This window comes from Trachypithecus francoisi, unplaced genomic scaffold (genome assembly GCF_009764315.1).
Source record: "Trachypithecus francoisi isolate TF-2019V2 unplaced genomic scaffold, Tfra_2.0 Lachesis_group2, whole genome shotgun sequence".
Classification (NCBI taxonomy): domain Eukaryota; kingdom Metazoa; phylum Chordata; class Mammalia; order Primates; family Cercopithecidae; genus Trachypithecus; species Trachypithecus francoisi.
In genome coordinates, this window is record NW_022681465.1 from 107,602,352 (window position 1) to 107,626,120 (window position 23,769).

A 23,769-nucleotide genomic window follows, 5' to 3' on the forward strand; every position below is an offset into this window, starting at 1 on the left:
AGCAAGGAAATACCTCATTATATTCATAATGGCAAAAAGTACAAAAATGGTTCATATAATTTATTGGAGAGGATGTGGGAAAAAAATTACAAAACAAAATCAAATCATGAAGGGTGTCAAGTTGAATGCTTCTTTAGGGCAGCGCCTCTGCCCACTGTGCTAAGTACCTCTTAGATCTGAAAACTAGGTGTGGCAAAGACTGCTATTTACCTACTCAACATGAATTTTGCCCTTCTTCCTCAATTGTAGAACCCCTATATTATTAGGAGAATAACATGTCTAGCTTAGAAAAACACACATATACACATAATTCCCAGCCCCACTTGCAGCAAGGGGTGACTATTGATACGTAGACAGGAACCATTGGGTGGGGCTTTGGGAAATTCCTTTCATCCCTTGCCATCTTGCACCATGGATCGACCTGGAGGCTCTGGAAACATGCTCCAAGAAGAGCAGAGCAGAAAGACATACCGAGCCTGGGTCCCTGAAGAACTGTGGAGTCACTGGCCATGGACTGCCCCTCTTTAGGCTCTGTAACAGGATAACACTCTAATTTGTTTAATGAGCCACTATAGACCACCTCTGATACTAGCATCTTAATGAAATTCCTGATATTCAAGACTTTTTCTAAAAAAAAAAAGTCATTCTTTTCTAATGGTCAGAGGTAAGGTACAGACTGGTATTACAAGGTAAAGATAACTTAGCCTTGAATAGATTAAGACAAATAAGAGGATCACTGCTTGAAGTAGCAGTTAATAAGCTTATTTATTCTCCAGTTAATTACTAAAAACTGAAATACCATCTTAAAGATACCTTTCAAATGGTATTTATGGATTTTCTTATCCCCCAAAGGTGGAGAAAGTAGAAAATGGCATCTTTTAAAAAGACTTCAATATGTTCATTGGTGGAGTCATAATGCATCAAGGGAAGTCAGAATTCTTTTTCAATACATCTTTTTTCTACATCACAGGGGACATACCATGTCTTCTCACTAAATTTCCTGTGATGGCTTGAGGGTTACTCTTGACATGACAATAAGGTATAATCTGTTTCCAGATACAATGCCTTGTAAAGAGCTCTTCAAGCCTAAGGAGGAATGTGTACAGGACCTAGAGAGGGCAGGTCTCTGCTGGAAAGCTCACTGTTTATGAATGATCTAGTGGCAGAGCACAAGACAAAAATACATACAGAGCCATGTTTTAAAATTTAGATTTTATTATTATTTAGGTATGGTGAGGCCAACAGATCAGGAGATGATCTGCTATTAAAAAGATAGTTTATTATTCACCCAGCCCAAGAGGAGGATGCACACCAAGCCACACAAGGCAATGTGGAGAAACACCAAGGTCCAAAAGGAGGCAGAAGGAGTGGGAGGGAACATGGCAAAAAACATTATGTGATTTTTGCAGGAAGGAATGGACAAGTCAGGGTAAGCAGGTTTAGTTTGCATAATTTCAGTGGGATCTGAGATGTAGGAGTTGTTCCTAGTTGTCTGGTACTTGGCCCTGGAGTGATTAGGGCAGGGGAATATTGGCATGGAGTTTAACAGTCTGATAAAGAAGGTAGATGATCAGTGGGTGGCATGCTGGGTGAGTTCTTTGCTATGTCTAGGAATTAGCTAACCTTTGGAGGGGGTATCTCCCTGGTCAGGGAGACCCCAGATGCCAGAGCATCAGTAATACAAAAAATAAGAAAATACATTTAATGGAAATGGCCACTGATCTAAGACACCAAACAGGATTATCTTGTTCAGCTGTGTTCAGCATTTATGGATACTGCTCTGTGACAGGCACTGTGCTGAGCCCTGAGAGAGGAGCATCTGCACGACACAGCTGCTGACCTCCACGAATCTCAGGCCCAGGACTCTGAGCTCATGACCTCATTCTAAATGACATTGGCAAAGGAAGGAAGTGTGTTCCAAAGAAGCTCTCATCAGTTTAAATATTGGCGAACCAATGCCAGGGTCATGCAGACAAAAGACCAAATAAATGCACCAAACCAGAGCATTTTTCTCCCCTGTTCCACAGAATATTGTCTCTCTCTTATTTTGCCACCAGGGATGCTCCTTTTTACGGCTCAGACCTAATGTACTTGCTCTATTTTCCCAGGGGGTCTAAACTTAGGAACCAGTGTTATGCCCAGACCGTTTGTTCCCCGAAGAAGAACACCAGAGTCCAGAGTCAAAGCCAAGCGGCAAGGATCTTTAATGCAAGTTCGAACTTGGTCCCTCCGTTCCACAACATACAAGAGGGCCTGGAACAATGCGTGCGCTTGCTCTTTATAGCTCGAGGTAAACAGGACTTGTCAGGTTACAGAGGAACAAGGCATTTCTCTAGGCTACAGCATTACAATTGGTTTACATGTTAATGTGAAGTTATGCTTTTAGCAGCCTTCTTATCGGTTCCTGCGCTTTTACAAACGGTTGTAACCTTATTGGAGCTTCCCCAGGTGTTGTTTTTCCTCATGTGTTTGTGTCGGGCCCAGGAAGTTGGGACAAAATAGAGGATTGTGTTTGTACTGGGCCCAGGACTAAGATATGTGGCAGACACTGGTAATTAGAGCAGGACAGAGACTTTCACAACGTTTATCCTTACAATGTCTGGAGTCTATAGATAACCTTAATGGGTTAGGTCCGGGGTCGATCTTTAACTAGGCTCAGGGCGCCACCCGGGCTGTCAGGGCGCCGCCCGGGCTGTTTGCCTGTGGACTTCATTTCTGCCTCTTAGTCTCTTCATTTGATCTTTCACCAGCAGAATGACTAAATGAGAAATAAAAGTAAAATTCTGAGCCCCTCAACTGACTGAACAGATCCATTGTACACTCCATAGAAAGCCAGTCATTGAGACAAGGAGTATTGCCAGGGAAGAAGGCTCCATTTGGGTGCTACAGCCAAGGAGAATAGGAAATCAGTCTCAAATTCATCTACTCAACCAACTAAAATTAGGGGTTTATATGGCAAGGGAGAAATGTGACTACATGTGGGAAAACAGGAAGTAGTAAGCAGTAAGGATGAGGACTTGTTCAACAGGCAGCATGTGGCCGGTTAGGGAATCATAACGGGTGAGGGATATGGTGCCTCATTGTCCAGATGCAGTGATCTGGTAAGTTTCAGTTCCTTGATACTATCTGGGAGGCCTCATGGTTGGTTTCCCAAGAAAGGAACTCACATAAGACAGATGTAACTTTCTGAAGTCTTAAGACTGGGAGGGTAAGTTTCCAGGTTTATTCAAAAGAAACCATAAACATCAGTTCTATAGTACAGTTGGGCTGATTTCACACCAACCAGCATTCCTTCCTGATAAGAGACCACCAACCACAGAGCAGTTCTGGCCAATCTACCAGGGACTCACAGTGAGGGTTTTCATCTCCTCTGCTTTGCCATTTGACGTCAGAGGATGAAAACTTCACACTGGGATCATGCTAACACCACCATTTTTTTTTCTCTTTTTTTTTTTTTGAGACGGAGTCTCGCTCTGTCACCCAGGCTGGAGTGCAGTGGCCAGATCTCGGCTCACTACAAGCTCCGCCTCCCGGGTTCACGCCATTCTCCTGCCTCAGCCTCCCGAGTAGCTGGGACTACAGGCGCCGCCACCTCGCCCGGCTAGTTTTTTGTATTTTTAGTAGAAACGGGGTTTCACCGTGTTAGCCAGGATGGTCTCGATCTTCTGACCTTGTGATCCGCCCGTCTTGGCCTCCCAAAGTGCTGGGATTACAGGCTTGAGCCACCGCGCCCGGCCTAACACCACCATTTTTTGAATATGGGTCCCACAGAGAGGCAGGAAGCTTAATTGTGCATGTGCATGTTTCTCCTTTCATAAATATTCATGAATCCTCCTACAGCTCATTGAATATATTTGGCCACCCTGCTCAGCATAAATTTCTGTTCCCTTTGCCCTTCCTTCCAAGTGTCTTGTTCTCAGCTTCTGGCCAGAGGCTATGCTTCCAAGCCTCTCAGGATGGCCACCCTGCAGGCTGTAACCCTACATGAGAAATAAAGCCCTTTTCTAAATTTATCAACCTCCTCATTCTTCAGTTGACATAGGTAAGTAGAGCATCATAGTCCCCACAAAACATTACTGGGGTACTCTGTTCTTATTTGTAAAACAAGGAGATAGGAAATGCATGCTATACTAAAAGTTTGTTCAAAGAACATCAGCAAGTGCAAATGTCTGAGACCAGAGGCTGCAAGCCTCCCTATCACTCTAAGGCTTCGTTAGCCACATTGCCAACAGCTCTCCACGCCCTCTGGTACCGCGCCTCCGCAGGCTAGACGTCCGCACGTACACTATCGGGTCCTTCCCGCTTTCCGTCGCTTCCTGTTCCGTCTTGGCCCCGCCTACCGCTGGCGCCGTTGTTTCCGTCTCAACTGAGGAGCTGCCGGAGCGCTTCTGGTCCCTGGTTTTCTGGACACTGGTTTTCCGGCTGCTTATCCTACGCTCTTCCCTGTTTCTGTAGCTGGAGAAGGTAGTTTCCAGTAAAGTTTTCCGGTTTCCAGCCCGCGCACATCGGGCAGGGGCCATCCTCAGTCCCTTTGCTCGTTGCCCGCAGCCCCGTTCGGCTACAAGTGAGTTTCAGGGCGTCATGGCCAGGGGCCACCGCGGCCGGCCGGGTGTGAGGCTGCCTTTCGCTGCCCGCTCGCTCCCGTGGCCTCTGGGTCCGCCGGCGTCCGTTTCGGCCTGAACGCGGCCCCTCCGCAGCAACGAGCAGTCTCTCGCCGGACCTCATGGCCTCGGAGGCGCCGTCCCCGCCGCCGCCCACCTCCCCTGAGCCTGAGCTGGCCCAGCTAAGGCGGAAGGTGGAGAAGTTGGAACGTGAACTGCGGAGCTGCAAGCGGCAGGTGCGGGAGATCGAGAAGCTGCTGCATCACACAGAACGGCTGTACCAGAACGCAGAAAGCAACAACCAGGAGCTCCGCACGCAGGTGCGCGGTCCGCCTCAGCCCCGCGCCCCATCCAGCCCGAGGCGAGGCCTTCGAAGCCCCTGATGGCCTCGGAAGGGGTCCCTGGCAGGGGCTCAGAACTACTGTAGAGTACTTGAAATATAAATAAGTAAAAGTTCAGCGCAGTTACAATTCCAAGTACATTAGGAGCAAACTTGAGTTCAGGTTACTTGACTTAAATCCATGTCTCGCGACTGGTGTGAATTGAACTTAAGTACTGTGGCTACATTGTCTTCATTCTCGCTTGCCCCAACATCCCATTTCCCATTGACAGTAGGCGCATTTACTGTAGAGCACATTTGAGTTTATTAAAATGTTGAACTTGAGTCAGAATCCCATCGTTGCCATTCACTGGATGTGTACACTTATACCAAGCCTCAGTTCCCCATTAAATGGGAATGATAGCTCACAGTTGTGAAGGTGGAGTAAAACGAGTAAACAATTTTACAAACTTTTGAACGCTATACCTGTGTAAGGTTGCTCTTCTGGGCGTTTACTTGGGCTTTCTTGTGGAAGTAGGGAAGATACATAACTGCTTTTGTTGGAGACGTTAAGCAGCTTATTTCGTTTTCAAGATAGATAGTAGGGGCAAATGTTAATACTTAAACTGTCGCATTAAAAACAAAAAACCTTGTCCGGGTGCGGTAGTTGACGCCTGTAATCCCAGCACACTGGGAGGCCGAGGCAGGCAGATCACCAGGTCAGGAGTTCGAGACCGGTCTGGCCAACATGGTGAAACCCCGTCTCTACTAAAGTATAAAAATTAGCCGGGCCTGGCGGCGGGCTCCTGGAATCCCAGCTCTTCGGGAGGCTGAGGCAGGAGAATTGCCTGAACCTGGGAGGTGGAGGTTGCAGTGAGCCGAGATCGTGCCACTGCACTCCAGCCAGGGCGACAGAATGCGACTCTATCTCAAAATAAAAACCAAGAGCATAATATTTTTTTTTCCACCTTGTTGGCAGGCACTCTCTGCCAGCAGATTATTTCCACATAGTAACTAGTTTCAATTTGACCGTTGTCTCGTTCTTCATAATTTATTGGTATGTTTCCTAAAACCAGTATATAGGCCGAACACTAAAACGTCATCACACTTACTTATGTTTTACTAAACGGACTATGAAAATAACTGCTGAGTTGCAGTGACATTGTATGACTGTTACATAGAGTTCTTGACATCATGACATTGTTGGAAAGTTTTTATTTGTTTAGTCAATTTGAACACCTACGGTGTGTAACTGTGTAGGAGGATACAAATACGGGAAAAAAAAAATATGGGGAGGAGGGTAGGGCGTGGTGGCTCACGCCTGTAATCCCAGCGCTTTGGGAGGCTGAGGCGGGGGATCACGAGGTCAGAAGATAGAGACCATCCTGGCTAACACAGTGAAACCCCGTCTCTACTAAAAATACAAAAAAAAAAAAAAAAAAAAATTAGCTGGGCTCGGTGGCGGGCGCCTGTAGTCCCAGCTACTCGGGAGGCTGAGGCAGGAGAATGGCATGAACTCGGGAGGCGGAGCTTGCAGCAAGCCGAGATCGTGCCACTGCAATCCAGCCTGGGCGACAAAGCGAGACTCTGTCTCCCCCTCCCCCAAAAAATAGGAGAGGGGAGCAAAATATGACAGCCTTTTAAAAATGACAGCCTTTTGAAAAGGGCTTTATAATTCTAAATTGTTGAAGTACTGCTTGTGTTAGAGATTCTAAAACATTTTTTGCTAATTTTCAAAGAGCCAGCATTTTGGTGTTCACTGTTAATTTGATAAATCAGACTAAATAATGGGACTTTGTGAACAGATCCTTTATTTCTTACAGAAAAGAATGTTTTTATGCTAATGTTTCGGGAGGTCAGCAATTCTCCCTAAAGAATTAGAACATTTAAAAGCTGTTAAATTTTCCCATTCATATTATCTAATATCATTCAGTGTTCTCCACGTGGATTTAATTATTAAATATGTTAATGCCTCATAAGCTTTAATACACTTAAAAAAATAATAGTTCTGTGACTAAACTGCAGCAGAAGCAAACAGAAGGTAATTGCCTGAGAGGAGCGTCTGTCTTCCACATGCCTCCATTTTAGTTCAGTATTGAAAATTTAATCTCATAGAAAGTCTTGACTCTACTTTGGATAGTGATAACTCCTTACTCTCCTGGTCAGCCTCCCTTGGTTGGGGAGAGGGTGGATTTGATTAACTGTCATTCCAAATTACTGAATATGTCTTATCTGGAGCAGTTAAAAAGTTTTGCTTGAGAATTAATAACTGGAGAACCATAATACATGTAGGTTTTGTACAAGACCCCAAAATAGCCTCGTGCAAATTACTTCGTCTCATCTGATATTTTGTGTGTAAAATTGGGGTAAGGACAACGAATATTTCAGGTGGTTTTGTGAATTAATGAGATGTTATCCAAAGCATCAAGTATAGTGCCCAGCATGTAGTAGATACTAAGTAATCTAATTCATAGTAACAGACAGTAGCCAGAGCCAGGATTTAGGGCAAGGCAATCAGGCTTCTAGGGCAGTGAATTTAATGGGGCACTAATTTCCAGTTATGGAGCCTGTGCTTGCATGAATCAGAGGAGGGCCTCAAATTTTTCATGATCAGTGTCTTGCTTCCCTCACTGTAGTTCCTGCCCTAGTATTAGCAACAGATTTGATAACTCATGAAGTGCACAGATAATCTGTATATAGTCAGTTTTATTGCCTTTCTCTGTTTAAGCTTTTTGTATCATTAAATAAATATTTAAAAGCTGGTTTTTTAGTTGGTTTCATGTGTGTAGTAGACATTGTCTCACATTGAGGTCCTCTCAGGCTGAGGTATATTGACTGAGGCAGCTTATTACCTGCTTTTGGGCACTTCCACACACTGTTTCTCTCTGTCCTATGTAGTAGCATCCTTTTAAGGGTATTTTAGTGTGTGAAGTACGTGGAGCACAGATGCCCCTCTCAGGCAGTCACCTTCCCTGTTCTCTTGTGCTACAGTTAATTATAGGACTACTGTTTAATGAAAAAATGTGTATTAAAGCTTGTAAGTGGCATTAACATATTCAAGTGGATAGTTAATTCCAAGTGGAGAATACCAAATGAATATTAGATAATTCAGTAGGGATGAGAATTTGTAATTTTTAAATTTTTGAATTATTTAGAAAGAACTACTGACTTTAAAATATTAACATAAAAACAATCTTATTTGTTAGAAATAAAGGGACGTGTTCACAAAGTGTCATTATTTAGTTCGATTTGTGGAGGAGATATTTGGACATTTAGTAAGAGAGATTAGGAATGAAAACCTCTTTTAAATGTAAAAAGTAAAATAGTAATTTTAGCTTTTCTGAAAGGTAAACTTGCTGCTCTTGACATTTCTCTAAAACTTTTATCAAGAAAAACAATTATTTGTAACAGCAGGAGATTGGTATATATATTATTAGATCGTTACATGATTTCTTTTTCCTAAAGCCTTGTTTTCTCTCAGGTGGAAGAACTCAGTAAAATACTCCAACATGGGAGAAATGAAGATAATAAAAAGTCTGATGTAGAAGTACAAACAGAGAACCATGCTCCTTGGTCAATCTCAGGTATTTAGCTTATAGTGAGGATATGCTAATACAGTTACATTCAAATCATGCTAATGTTGAGTTTTCTTTAAATTTAAAATAAACTAAGATCAAGGTAAATGAGAATTGTTAGTGCTGTTGACGTCTCTCCATATGATATGGTATTTTCAGATCAGTTTGTTCTTCTGGAGGAAAAAGTAGAAATGTATTGTCATTCTTGTGATTTCTGTAATGTTGCTAATGTTTTCAGTGGCACACTCACTGAGTAATTTTTGGCACGCAGTTAGCCATCTACTTCTGTATCTGCCTTGCTTGTGACCAGGGGCATTTGTTTTCTTGTTGATGTGTTCCAATTAGAATTGTGTATAGTGTCAGTTCTCTCACCCTTGTGGGAATGGTGAGCCCACCACCATGGCCTCATGAGTGGCATTATGTTATAAAGCAAAATAGCTGAGATACTGAGTTTTAATATATATGCATCACAAGAAGAAACCATCTTTCCTATTAAGTTTTGCCTTGCTTCATTCAGGACATAATTTGGCTCAATTGCTAAACACAGCAATAGTGCTAACCTTACTTATCTGTATGATACATTTTAAAAAGTCTGCATGGGGAGAGAAATTTGACAAAAAAAAAACCCCTAATTCCTTGCCTTTATTTCTTTATCAATTGATAAGCAACAATATTAAGGTATTCGGTTAGAAGTTGAATTGATAAGCAACAATATTAAGGTATCCGGTTAGAAGTTAAGAGTTAAGTTTTTAAAATAGAATACAACCTATCTACCTATTTTTATTTTACTCTTGCTGTGGAAAATGTAACCAACTTACCTTTTTTTTTTTTTCTTAACTGACAGCTAGGGTCCTGAAAGAGACATCAGAATCAGAGATACACACTTCTGCAGATTTATCTGTACCATCTGTTTTAATCTTTTACAATTTGTACAGTTGTAAAAATCATGATTTATTTGAAGTATGTGCTTTTTGTGTTTAAATGCCATTGTTTTGTAATTAAGTCCTTTATATATATATTATTCTAATATGGTATGATTTCACTTAATTTTTTTTGCTACAGATTATTATTATCAGACATACTACAATGATGTTAGTCTTCCAGGTAAAGTGACTGAACTGTCAGATCAACAAGATCAAGATATCGAAACTTCTACTTTGAATTCTAAACACCATTTACAAATAGAAAATGATGCTTACCCTGGTACTGATAAAACAGAAAATGTTAAATGTAGACAAGTGGACTATTTTGCCTCAAATTCACAGGTAATAAAATGCTAAACATGAAACTGTTGATGCCCAAGAACCTGTCCTTTGTTGTTATTATGTGGAAAGATAGACTTCTTTGGTCCGTCACAGCATATACAAGCATTGTAAACATTCTTATGTGTAATTATACAAAGAATATTCCAGTTTTTCAAAAACCAAAAGTAGAACTTGTTCATATGTGTAGTGGTTTTCCTGCTACATTGTGTTCCAAAATTGTATGATATACAGAATCTAAAACAAAATTTGTCCAAATATTTTGACTCAACGAAAGAACTGTGGACCACAATACCACATTTACACCTAAAAAATTTTAATGTTCCTTTATGTCAGATACCCTGCCACTGTTCAAATTTCCCTGAATCTGTATATTTGTTTTTATAGTTTGTTTGAATCAGAATCCCTATTGTGTTTGACATACCTCATTTAATCTATGGTTTTCTCCTTCATTTGTCTTTTTGAAGTTTTTTTTCCAGTTGAACATATAATTATTGAAGAACCTAGGTCTTTGTCTTAGTCAATATTTCAGAGTCTGTGTTTTGTGGATGGCTTCTCTGTGGCATCATACATTTATTCTCGAATAATTGTCACTCATTTTTACTGCCTTCAAAACTGGGTCAAAGTTGAAGTTACTGACACACTAGTAAATGTTCTAAAAAGTGGTTCAAATCATAATTGATAGACATCCTTTTCCATTGTAGAAATTGAAGTCATTACTTAAACATAGTCTGAAGTCTTGAGTTCAGCCAGCTTTTTAATTGATATACAGAAGCTTTTGTCTTATTTGGCGTGACTGTATCTTTTATAGGAACCAGCATCTGCATTAGCAACAGAAGATACATCCTCAGAAGGTTCATCATTAGCTGAAAGTTTGAGAGCTGCAGCAGAAGCGGCTGTGTCACAGACTGGATTTAGTTATGATGAAAATACTGGACTGTATTTTGACCACAGCACTGGTTTCTATTATGATTCTGTAAGTATCTCAGATCTTTTTTTTTTTGGGACAGAGTCTCCCTCTGTCACCCTGGCTGGAGTGCAGTGGTGCGATCTCAGCTCACTGCAACTTTCACTCCCCAGGTTCAAGTGATTCTTATGCCTCAGCATCCCAAGTAGCTGGGATTACAGGCGTGCACCACCACACCCAGCTAATTTTTTGTAGTTTTAGTAGAGGCAGGGTTTCGCCATGTTGGCCAGGCTGGTCTCAAATTCCATCTCAGACCTTTTAATACTGTACGATACATACTTAGTGCCTGATATCAAATGGTAAACCCTAAGCCGAAGTAAGAAAGCCAAAATCTGCATCTAAAAATTATATTTGACTCAAAACTCAGAAGAATTCTAAAATAGCTTATGGTGCTACACTTCTGAGTTTTTAAAATAAGGTTGTTTATTGTGATTATTATAGATAATGTTTTGGAGAAGTCTTTATGTAGAAAAATAACATACAAAATATTTAGAGCTTTTGTTAATAAAAGCAGATCATTAACTACATTGTAAATATTTTAGAACCTAAACTAATTTTTTTTTCATAGAATTAATAGAGAAGTAAGGTTAATTTTAGGTTTGGGGTAAGAATTTTAAAAATTATTTCAAATACTTTATGAATTCATTTTAGGCCACATAAGGAGACTTCTTTCTTGAATTCTTAGTAGTGTGTTTATTATTAGCCAGTGTTCTATATTCTGTGTCTTTTAACTCTTTCACTTTAAAAAAATCAATCTGTTGGCTAGGCATAGTGGCTCACTTCTTGTAATCCCAGCACTTCAGGAGGCTGAGGCAGGAGAATTGCTTGAGTCAAGAGTGCAAGACCAGCCTGGTCAACACAGTGAGACTCTTTCTATAAAAAAATGTAAAAGTCAGCCAGCTGTAGTGGCTCACCTTGTAGTCCCAGCTACTCAGGAGGCTGGTGTGGGAGCATCGCTTGAGCTGGGAAGATGGAGGCTGCAGTGAGCCATGATTGTACCACTGCCCTCCAGCCTAGGTGACAGAGTGAGACCCTGTCTCAAAAAACAAACAAAAATCAATCTGTTAACAGTGAGAACTAGGGAATTAATATGGGATCTAAAATATAATGGACCACTGACTAGGATAGAACCAGAAAATAAAGTTCTTGATTTCCAATACAGTGTTAATAGTTGTTGAAGTCTAATACTTAATCGTATTTCATTCCAGATTTGATGACAATGATAGAACTCAGTCACATACCTCAAACTCAAGAATCTACTAATATAATGTGTTTCTCTGAGGAATTATAGAATGTGGTGCACAAAAGTGGAGTTGATGTTCATCATTCCTGTTACTGCAACTATTGTTAACTTATCTAGAGAACATAGTATCATACTAAATATCTCAATTAACGTAAGAGGTTTCATTAGTTTGTCAGTCTGCATATGGTAAACTGTAAGTCCTTATACAGAGAGAGTTTTCTTTCATGGAGGATGCTAATTGACAATGCTAATTAATAACCAGAAAATTAATGTTTAAACACTTATCCGAAGGGAGTAGTTATTATTTAGTTTCTAGGAAAACAACAGTTTCAGGTAGACATTAGTCTTTGTCAATCTTCTGCCTTCCTTTCTGTATCTTTTCTCTTGACATCAGTTGTTCTGTAAATGGTTAGTTACATTCTGCAGGTTATATTTCTGAGTAAATTAGGAACTTCATTGTGTTGCCATTTTTATTGTGCTAATTATTATTTTAGTAAAATTTATATTTTGAAAATGTCTATATTTGAGACTGACAAACAGATTAAAAAGGTTTGAATTATAAAAGTTCCATTATTGGCTGGGCGCGGTGGCTCAAGCCTGTAATCCCAGCACTTTGGGAGGCCGAGGCGGGCGGATCACAAGGTCAGGAGATCGAGACCATCCTGACTAACACGGGGAAACCCCGTCTCTACTAAAAAATACAAAAAAAACTAGCCGGGCGAGGTGGCGGGCGCCTGTAGTCCCAGCTACTGGGGAGGCTGAGGCAGGAGAATGGCGTGAACCCGGGAGGCGGAGCTTGCAGTGAGCTGAGATCTGGCCACTGCACTCCAGCTTGGGTGACAGAGTGAGACTCCGTCTCAAAAAAAAAAAAAAAAGTTCCATTATTACTATAAATAAAGATTGGAAAGCCTCCATTCAGTTTCTTAGTTAAGAGAAAGATGGTGAGAAATCTAAATGTTTTTGTAAGAGATCTGCAAAATGGAGGGATTAAAGACAATGAACTGCAAGTGTCAGTAGTTAGAAAAATAAATTATTCTTTTTCAGGAAGTTTTAGTTGCTCAGTCTCAGTACATCAAAGATGTTTCCAGGTCTGGTCTGCATGGATTTAGGATGTAAATAAAATATAGACTGTTCAATTAAATCTTGGTTTTAGAGCGCTGGCCAGTATATCATAAATGCAGGCGATTACCTAATTTTAACTTTCTGGCTTTTAAATCTGTAATTTGCCAAATTCATTTTTGCATGGTTGCTTGTCCTATTTACTATAGAATTAATTAATTAGTGGAGACAGTTGTTTATTTATTGCATTATATAGAATGTCATTTTTTGGTGTGCATGAACTTTATTTTCAAAATTTTCTTCACTGATTTTAAGTAATGAACATCAAAAGGCAAATCTTTGTTTTATGACATTAAGAGGAGGGTTTAGGGGTTTATACTGCCACATCCTTATTGTGCAGTCATTAAGAATAAAGAGTCTAGAACTGCTCTCCTATGGTCAACTTTTTCTTATGCATGCTTTAGTTTTCATGCCTTCAAAAGTATGATCAATTTTTGTTAATGTATTAAGTGGAACCATATAAAATTGCTGTTTCTTATAAGATAAAAATGGTCAAGTATTGACAGTTTTATATGATTCAATTTAATATTTAGATTTACTTGTTTCTCACACTAGGAAAATTAGATCAGCTATTGAATGGTAAAGTATTTTGGAAGAGTAAAGCATTTTTTATCCTGTTATCTTTAATTCATTGTCTTCTGAAAATACTATAGTAGTTCAAAGAATTATTTACCACATTTGAATATATTCGGCATTTTCGTTAAGTTTATTTTATCTTAGATGAATTTAGAATTTATTTTTTTCTTGACTTTCAAAGGAAAATCAACTGTATTATGATCCTTCCACTGGAATTTATTACTATTGTGATGTGGAAAGTGGTCGTTACCAGTTTCATTCTCGAGTAGATTTGCAACCTTATCAGACCTCTAGCACAAAACAAAGTAAAGATAAAAAATTGAAGAAGAAAAGAAAAGATCCAGATTCTTCTGCAACAAATGAGGAAAAGGTAATGTCTTTATAATTTTAAAACTTTACATAATGGTGATAACATGATAATTAAGACAAAATTTTTTATGAAACTGAAAATCATTCAATAATTCTGTATTTCAAACATGCCCATTAAGATAACTAAGGAAAGTTTAGATGGAGCAAACATGGACTTTGTCATAAACTCTGTCACTAGAAATAGAAAGCATTTCTTAAAATTTGAAGGAGATAGATTTAGGGCAGATAAAATATCTCGTGTTGTATAGTTTGGAAGAAGAATTCAGATCTTCAGTTGATAAGTTGATGTCAATGCACAATTCATAATAAAAGATAAACACAGTTTACAGGTAGACGTAGATACAGGTTCAACTTTTTTTTTTTTTTTTTTTTGAGATGAAGTTTCATTCTTGTCCAGGCTGGAGTGCAATGGCATGATCTTGGCTTACCGCAACCTCCACCTCCCAGGTTTGAGCGATTCTCCTGCCTCAGTCTCCCAAGTAGCTGGGATTACAGGCATGCATCAACGTGCTCGGCTAATTTTTTTTGTAATTTTAGTAGACACAGGGCTTCTCCATGTGGTCAGGCTGGTCTTGAACTCCTGACTCAGGTGATCCACCCACCTCCGCCTCCGAAAGTGCTGGGATTAGAGGCGTGAGCCACTGCACCCAGCCAGGAAAACATTACCCAAAAAAAAAAAAATCCATTGTTGATAACTATGGAGTGAGAGTTTAAATGGCCTGCAAGACAATGGTTAAGAAAGTGAAAATTACATTTAATTGAAAAAAGTATTATGTAGGCTTTCAGATGCTACTTGTAAAGACTAAGGGGAACCCCAAACATGCTTACAATGATACAATGTTAAATTGAAAGAAGGAAAATATAAAAAGTTATCAGTGTTCTTTATTTCTATTCTCTAAACAGATAAGTTTGGTGGTTTATAGGTAAGAAAGGAGGCTTGTTTGTTTTATTGACATTTTATCAACTGTGGCAACTATTTGATATCTTACTCTTGAAATTTTACCTCATGGTTTCCTGTCCTGTCCTTTCCTGTCCTATCCTTTCCTATCCCTGTCCTGTCCTGTCCTGTCCTATCCTATCCTTCTGTCCTGTCCTAACAGGGTCTTGCCCTGTCACCCAGGTTGAGTGCAGTGGTGCCATCACGGCTCACTGCATCCCTGAGCTCAAATCTGCCTGCCTTGGCCTCCCCAAGTGCTGGAATTGTAGACGTGAGCCACTGTGCCAGCCAGTTTTTCTTAACAAAAGAAAAATTACTTGATACTAAATTCTAAAGTTCACATAAGGAATTAGGATTCTGTTGGATTTTTTTTCTGTTCTCTATTTGATTTGTTTTTGTCCTTCTGTTTTTTTGTGGACAATACTTAGGAATAGAAGAGTATGTGACTTAAATACTAGAAATGAGTTTTCTGTTTGCTTTCAAGATCTCTGTTTTAATGGCTAGTGCTTGTTACTAGTGGTTTAACTGTTTGAAAGGCTAGGTTGTAGGCCAGGTGTGGTGGCTCATACCTGTAATCCCAACAGTTTGGGAGGCCAAGGCAGGCAGATTACCTGAGATCAGGAGTTCAAGACCAGCATGGCCAACATGGTGAAAACCTGTCTCTACTAAAAATACAAAAATTAGCTGAGTGTAGTGGCAGACACCTGTAATCCGAGCTACTTGGGAGGCTGAGGCAGGAGAATTGCTTGAACCTGGGAGGCGAAGGTTGCAGTGAGCCAAGATCGCACCACCACACTCCAGCCTGGGCAACAGAGCCAGACTCCGTCTCAAAAAAAAAAAAAAAAGCTAGCTTGTGAAAGCACCTCTCACTAACAATGGGAAAAGAGTATATAGGGCTCCTCAAATGGCCTTGCCTGAAAAACTAGAGAATAGAGGTGGAAAGCATTCTCTGATATTGTGGTCCAGCTTCGCTCCCATAACTACTCATCTTAGCAGTCCTTCTTTGAAAATATGTGAATTCTGAGACAAGAGGTTTAAGAAAAATTCTGTTGGAATTTTGAGAATTTCCTGAGGATTCTAAAAGGTACCTGTGAGGCCATGAGAGTATCTTCATCTGTTTTCTTTATTTTTAAAGATATTTTTGAGCCTCACTTTTTGTAGGTGGAAGTTATGTGGAAGGAAGACAGTAGGGGAGATAGGAGTAAATAATTTGAAATACACATATGTGCCTCAGTGCCCGTAAATAAGCCCTCCTTTCTTTTCACTTAATGACTATCTAACGTTCTGTACTGGCAAATAGCTTTCCCTGCATATGTTGTTCAGTAAGTAATAAATATACAAGTGCTTTTTTAAGAGTATATACAGATAGGCAACTTTTTTGCTATAATTTTATAATGTAAAAGCTCCTCATGGTTTTTCAGCTCCTTGCCCTTGTTCTTGTTCTTGAGGAATTTGTATTGCCAGAAGTGTATATAATTTATCACACTGTGAATGTTTAGCCTGTCTTCAAGCTGAACTTATGCTGTTATTAAAGATAGGCGTGTGAGGTGGGTGGATCACGAGGTCGAGAGATGGAGACCATCCTGGCCAACATGATGAAACCCCGTCTCTACTAAAAATACAAAAATTACCTGGGCGTGGTGGCTCATGCCTGTAGCCTCAGGTACTCGGGAGATTGAGGCAGGAGAATCTCTTGAACCTGGGAAGTGGAGGTTGGAGCGAGCCAAGATTGCGTCACTGCACTCCAGTCTGAGAGACAGAATGAGACTCCATCTCAAAAAAAAAAGAAAGCTGTGTGAGACGCTCTCATATTTAATAAAATAACAGAAGAGCATATGCATTCGCCTCATGTTGCTCTAAGGTAGAAAGAAAAGTGAGAGTGTGTCAGAAACCAAGGGAAAAAAACGGAAAATAATCATTTGCTTTTTCTAAGGCTAAAATAATAGATTTGACCATTGTATAACATGGTGACTATTGTTAATAACAATTTATTGTATTATTGAAAACTGCTGAGAGCAAATTTTAAGTTTCTTACCACAGAAAAATGATAAGTATTTGAGGTAATGTACATGTTAATTAACTCAATTTAACCACTCTACATTGTGTACATATTTCAGAACTTCATATTGTACATGATAAAAATACATAATTTTTGTTAATTGAAAAATAGATTTGTTCATTTGTTATAAGGCATATCAGCTATAAATATACAATAAATAATAAAAGACTTATGCCAGGCAAGTTAAGATTTTGGAATAATAAGATTTTGGAATAAGATAGTTACCATTAATTTGTACTTTAAACTTTTATGTATTATCAAACCAAATCTGAAGTACTCAATTTTAGCAAAACTACAATTTTGCTACATATTGAGTACATTTGGATCTTTCAATTCATGTTGTAAGTAAAGCTAATTCTGTATTTTATTTGTGTTGACTTGCTTATTGATTACAAGTTTTAAAAGAAAATTTAGAATAGGTATTCTTTAGGCCTGCACTGTTCAGTAAGGTAGCCACCAGCTCCATGTGGCTGCTGAGCACTTAAAGTGTTGCTAGTCCAAACTCAAATGTGCTGTTAAGTGTAAGATACACTCTGGATTTTGCAGACCATGTAAACTATCTCATTAATAATGTTACTTTTTAGGCCGGGCACGGTGGCTCACGCCTGTCATCCCAGCGCTTTGGGAGGCCGAGGCGGGTGGATCACGAGGTCAGGAGATCGAGACTATCCTGGCTAACGCGGTGAAACCCCATCTCTACTAAAAATACAAAAACTTAGCCGGGCGTGGTGGCGGGCGCCTGTAGTCCTAGCTACTTGGGAGGCTGAGGCAGGAGAATGGCGTGAACCTGGGAGGCGGAGCTCGCAGTGAGTCGAGATCGTGCCACTGCACTCCAGCCTGGGCGACAGAGCAAGACTCCATCTCAAAAAAAAAAAAAAATAATAATTTTACTTTTTAAATGTGACTGCTAGAAAATGTAAAAGTACAAATATAGCTTGTGTTACATTTTTATTGGACACTATTGGTCTATGCTATCCCATAGTCCAGGCAATATGTGATTAGGGCTTGAACTAGGAATGTTAAGACACTGAGAATAGAGGGACAGATTTGGATATATTTTGAGAAAAGTCTGTAGCACTTGGTAATTTTATATATGGTTAAGGGGATCTCAGACATAACTATAGGATTTTTAATTTGGATGATAAGAAGATGGTAATATCATTAATCAAGAAAGAAAATGTGAGAAGGAGAGGGGGAACAGATTGTAACCATTGTTATTTTACTGACATACATCTTCACAAATTCATTGAAACTTGATGTAATGTTATAAGATAGTGATGTTTAAGAGTGTTCTCCTCTATTCCCACCTATCTACCCACCCTTCTCAGGATTTGAATTCAGAGGATCAAAAAACCTTCAGTGTTGAACATACAAGCTGCAATGAGGAAGAAAATATTGCGAATATGAAAAAGAAGGCGAAAATAGGCATTCATCACAAAAATAGTCCCCCCAAATTCACTGTTCCAGCTAGTGGAAATACTGTAGAGTCTCTTCTTCATGAAAACATCTCTAATTCAACATCATTTAAAGATGAGAAAATCATGGAGACTGATAGTGAACCAGAGGAAGGTGAAATTACAGATTCTCAGACTGAGGATAGTTATGATGAAGACATTACCAGTGAAGGCAATGTAACTGCAGAAGATAGTGAGGATGAAGGTGAGTAGATAATCATTATTTAAGTAAATAGCCCAGTCTGGTAACTATATAAGAACAAAACCGTTAAAAATGTTGGTGAGTTGTCGTATACCTGCCAGAAAGTAAACATTATTTTAATGATGTTATTGAAAATTATGTGGGTTGCTACTTGGTTTTTAGAAAGTAGGATGTGAATAAATGACTAATACTTGGACCTTGAGAAAGTTTCATTGTATTGAATGGCGTAGTCAATAGAATTCAAAACCAAGTTACCTGCATTCTCATCTTAAAATATAGATTAAGGCTGTTTTAGTGGGTTAGATATTTGTAGTCTACTTTTGTAATTAAGAGAGAAAAACAAGTTGTCTTTAAAAAGTATACATTATGAATTCAATTACATGGATATTATGGTAAATCTAATTTTTTTTTTACTTGAATATATAAAGACATACTTTTAAAACACAGGATTTCATATTACAGTTGGCCTTCTGTATCCATGGATTCTGCATTAGTGGATTCAAGCAACCTCAGATCAAAAATATTCAGGAAAAAAAAGGGATAGCTGCATCTGTACTGAACATGTACAAACTTTTTTTTCTTGTTATTATCCCCTAAATACCGTGTAACTATTTATATAGCATTTACATTCTATTAGCTGTAAGTAATCTAGAGATGATTATAGTATACAGAAGGATGCACGTAGGTTATATGCAAATATGATACCATTTATATAAGGACTTGAGCATCCATAGAATTTTGGCATATAAGGAGGGATCTTGGAACTAATCCCCCACAGATACTGAGGGCCAACTGTGTAGTGTATGAGCTTATTTTGTTCTTTGGTTCTCAATGTCATTTCTTTTGCTTTTCTTCTTTAATTTATTTTATTTATTTTTTATTTTATTTTATTTTTTGAGACAGAGTCTTGCTCTGTTGCCCAGGCTGGAGTGCAGTGGCACGATCTCGGCTCACTACTCCGCCTCCTGGGTTCAAGTGATTCTCTTGCCTCAGCCTCCTGAGTAGCTGGGACTACAGGCACACACTACCATGCCCCCCTAATTTTTGTATTTTTAGCAGAGACGGGGTTTCACCATGTTGGCCAGGCTGATCTCGAACTCCTGACCTCAGGTGATCCGCCCACATCGGCCTCCCAAAGTGCTGGGATTATAGGTGTGAGCCACTGTGCCTAGCCTTTTTTTTTTTTTTTTTTTTTAATGGACTCAATTTTTGTAACTTAAAATAATATAAAAATATTTGGGATATTTTCAGATTCCAAAACCTTAAAAAAGAAAGAGTTGATTATTTGATAACTGTGATAGATGCTACATATCCTGCAACCTTTATGTTGATCACTTTAATAACAGTGTTAAGCCTTACCCATTGCTATGTATTATACAGCAGAATTTAAGAAGTTTTAGTCAGAATTAAGATTTTTGGCCAACACATTTTTATTTTATGGATGCTGCCTAGTTATCCCTATGAAGTTCTTTTTCATAGTAGTTAAATTAATATTTACTCACTTCTTTCCTTGGCAGATGAAGACAAAATTTGGCCCCCATGTATTAGAGTAATTGTCATTAGATCACCTGTGTTGCAGACAGGATCACTCTTTATCATTACTGCTGTAAACCCTGCTACAATTGGAAGGTAAAACAGTTAATATTATTATATCATTCTTTCAGTTATTTTAGAAAGGCTTTATTAAGAACATGTATTTTTGTTTGTTTTTTGTTTTTGAGACAGAGTTGTGCCCTTTTGCCCAGGCTGGAGTTTAGTGGCATGGTCTCAGCTCATTGCAACCTCCGAATCCTGGGTTCAATCAATTCTCCTGCCTCCGCCTCCTGAGTAGCTGGGATTACAGGTGTGCACCACCATGCCCAGCTGATTTTTGTGTTTTTAGTGGAGACGGGGGTTTCACCATGTTGGCCAGACTGGTCTGGAACTCCTGGCCTCAAGTGATCCACCCACCTTGGGCTCCCAAAGTGCTAGGATTACAGGCACATAAGCCACCACGCCTGGCCATAAATTAAGCATTATTCTATGTGCTGTGGATACAAAGAGGACTAATGCAAATCTCTGCCCAAAGGAAGCACAGTCTGGGGGGAAAAAAAGGCATGAGCAAATAATCACTGTGTGAAAGCATAGGAAGTCTAGAGTAGCAGTAAGGAAACTGGATAATCCATAACCAGGAGATTTACTGGTGATAGACATGTATTTTAACATTATCTATTCTTAGAAATTCTTTCCATGTCACTCTATAAGTGCTGCATTTATACAATATGCTTCAAAAATTATTAAAGACACTTTACTTCATTCTGCAGAGAAAAGGATATGGAGCATACTCTCCGAATCCCTGAAGTTGGTGTCAGTAAGGTAAGCTCTTTGATTTCTCAAATATAGTCCCCTAGATGTAAATTTTTATATTATTATTACAGTAGAAAGCTTAGGGATTTTTCTCATTTAATAGGAAGGTTAATATACAGTGTAGTAATGGTAACGAAGGCAGTGCAGATTTGTTTATTTCAGTGCTTGAGAAAATAAAATTTTTTATCACAATTTGAATAAACAAAATTATGTTTATTTTTAAGAATCTGGACAAGAGTAGAAAACATACTACGTCTTAAAGCAGTACCCATTTAGTGAATATTTATTGAGTGAAATAAATAGGCTGTATTTTATGACAGTTAAAAATTGAATCTTACCTGGCTTCTGGCTACTTTAGGAGGTGGTTACTTTGAGCCGGAGGATATACCGCTCAGGGATCTTGTTTAAAACTTCTCCCAATTGAGCATCTAATGGTTTCAGGAAAAAGAGCAATTGAGTTTTCAAAACAAATAGAACAGAATTGCAACTCAAGTTATAAGTAGAAAATAACTAAAGGTTTAGTTCCTGATGCTCTTAATATATTTTAACTTTTTTTTTTTTTTTGTTTTTTTAAGATAGGATTTCACTATCACCCGGTCTGGAGTACACTCACTGAAACTTCAACCTCCCAGGTTCAAGCAATCCTCCCGCCTCAGCCCCACAGGGAGCTGGGACTACAGGCATACTCCACCATGCCCAGCTAATCTTTATGTAAATTTCATAGAGATGCGATTTCACCTGGGGGTTCCCTAGGCTGGTCTTGAACTCCTGGGCTCAAGTGATCCACTTGCCTCGGCCTCCTAAAGTGTTGGGATTACAGGCGTGAGCCACCATGTCTGGCCGAGGCTCTTTATATTTCTCTTTCCTGTACTGTTTTCTGTGTTTTCTCTCCCCTCTTATGGTTGTTATCTTTTTTCCTTTTTTGCTTTTCTCTTTTTTTAACCTTCCATCGTTCCCATTTTGCTTTTATTTAACGGACTGTAATATGGACCTAAAATAGATTTTATGTGATTTTTGTCTTTTTGGAATATAATTTCTCATTTTTAATTTGAAAGTCCATTTACTTTCACTTTTTGGAGACTCATTCAGCAAGAGGAAAAAGTCCTCATAATTTTAATTCTAACCAGATTATCTTGCTTATTTACTTTTTTACTATGACCTCGAGTCTCCTGCCTCCAAAAAATGACACCTAATCTGTAACTTAAATAGCAAAGAGTTCCGAGATCCTTCCCCACTTTCAATCTAAACTATAGATAGTTCTATGGTGGCTTTCTTTTTTTTTTTTTTGATATAGAGACAGGTTCTTAACTGTGTTGTGCAGGCTCCAGGCTGGGATGCAGTGGCACGCACTACAGCCCTGACACCTCCTGAGCTTAAATGATCCTCCTGCCTCAGTATCCTGAGTAGCTAGCACTATAGGCACACACCACCACACCAGGCTTCTGGTGGCATTTCTGTTTTTTCTTTCTTTTTTAAACTAATATCCATTGGTGGGTGGATAATTAGTTGGTGAAGTCAGTTTGATAGCACATATGACGTGTATCCAAATAGGAACTTCTAAAATAGAAACTTAATGTTAGGGGAAAAAACAAGTATTTGACCACTAGACAGAAGACTTTCTGAGTTTAAAAAATGGTAAAAATTACAAAGGACAAAATAATTTTGCTCTTTGTATGTTAAGAAACCGGTTTAGAAGGCAGACTCGGACAGGCACAACAAATATGACACAATATACATTATTTTTGAAAAGTTCACGTGAATTTTTGTTTTTAAATCCCACTGTGACACCAGTAGATAAGTGAGCAAAAGATACATCAGGCAATTCACAGTTAAGGAAATATCATGGTTAATATATGAAAAGCCATTCAGTCTTTCTAGTAATCTGAGAAATACAGATGAAGCCAAGGTGTCAATTTTCTTTCATCATTTATTAAATATCACTCCTATTGGAAAAGTAATTTAGAACAGCTTTTTGGAATAGGGTTTTGCAGTACAGAAAGACTTATTCTAAACAATCCAGTTGGAAAAAAGTGTACAAAGGACTTAAAAAGAAAATTTATAGAAGAGGAAACTCAAATGACTAATAAATATTAAAAAGAGTTTTGGGGGTTGGGCATGGTGGCTTACGCCTGTAATCCCAGCACTTTGGGAGGCTGAGGCGGGCAGATAACAAGGTCAGGAGATTGAGACCATCCTGGCATACATGGCATACATGGAGAAACCCCGTTTCTACTAAAAATACAAAAAATTAGCCAAGTGTGGTGGCAGGTGCCTGTAGTCCCAGCTACTCGGGAGGCTGAGGCAGGAGAGTGGTGTGAACCCGGGAGGTGGAGCTTGCAGTGAGTCAAGATCACGCCACTGCACTCCAGCATGGGTAACAGAGTGAGATTCCGTCTCAGAAAAGAGTTTTGGTACTAATCAGGGAAATGCAAGTTAAAATCACAATGATAAAGCAATTTCACACCTCTTAGGCTAGCAAAAATTAAACATTTTGGCAATGTCAAGTTTTGGTTTAGTATATACATAGAGCAACAAGGATTTTCAGACTGCTGGTGGGAATATGAATTGATACAACCACTTTGGAAAAACAGTTATCTAGTAAAGTTTAAGATTTGCTTCTGTTATGATTTAGCAATTCCATTCCGAGGTGTGTACTCCAGAGAAACACTTGCATTTTGCACACAAATAGATTGCAGGTACAAGAAGGTTTATAGTAATATTTTAAAAAACTAGTAACACC

General features: G+C 39.0%; 1 protein-coding gene across 1 annotated transcript in view; it reads left to right on the top strand.

Moving 5' to 3' along the window:
• Positions 1-4,316: 4,316 nt before the first annotated feature.
• AGGF1 (angiogenic factor with G-patch and FHA domains 1) overlaps positions 4,317-23,769 on the top strand; it is a 33,757-nt gene continuing 14,304 nt past the window's right edge. Inside the window, exons 1-8 of the mRNA XM_033179928.1 lie at positions 4,317-4,921; positions 8,402-8,504; positions 9,558-9,760; positions 10,569-10,733; positions 13,844-14,032; positions 18,356-18,686; positions 20,201-20,312; positions 20,987-21,038. Of these exons, the coding sequence (XP_033035819.1) occupies positions 4,724-4,921; positions 8,402-8,504; positions 9,558-9,760; positions 10,569-10,733; positions 13,844-14,032; positions 18,356-18,686; positions 20,201-20,312; positions 20,987-21,038 (1,353 nt within the window). The 5' untranslated portion in view covers positions 4,317-4,723. The remainder of the gene's footprint in view (positions 4,922-8,401; positions 8,505-9,557; positions 9,761-10,568; positions 10,734-13,843; positions 14,033-18,355; positions 18,687-20,200; positions 20,313-20,986; positions 21,039-23,769) is intronic.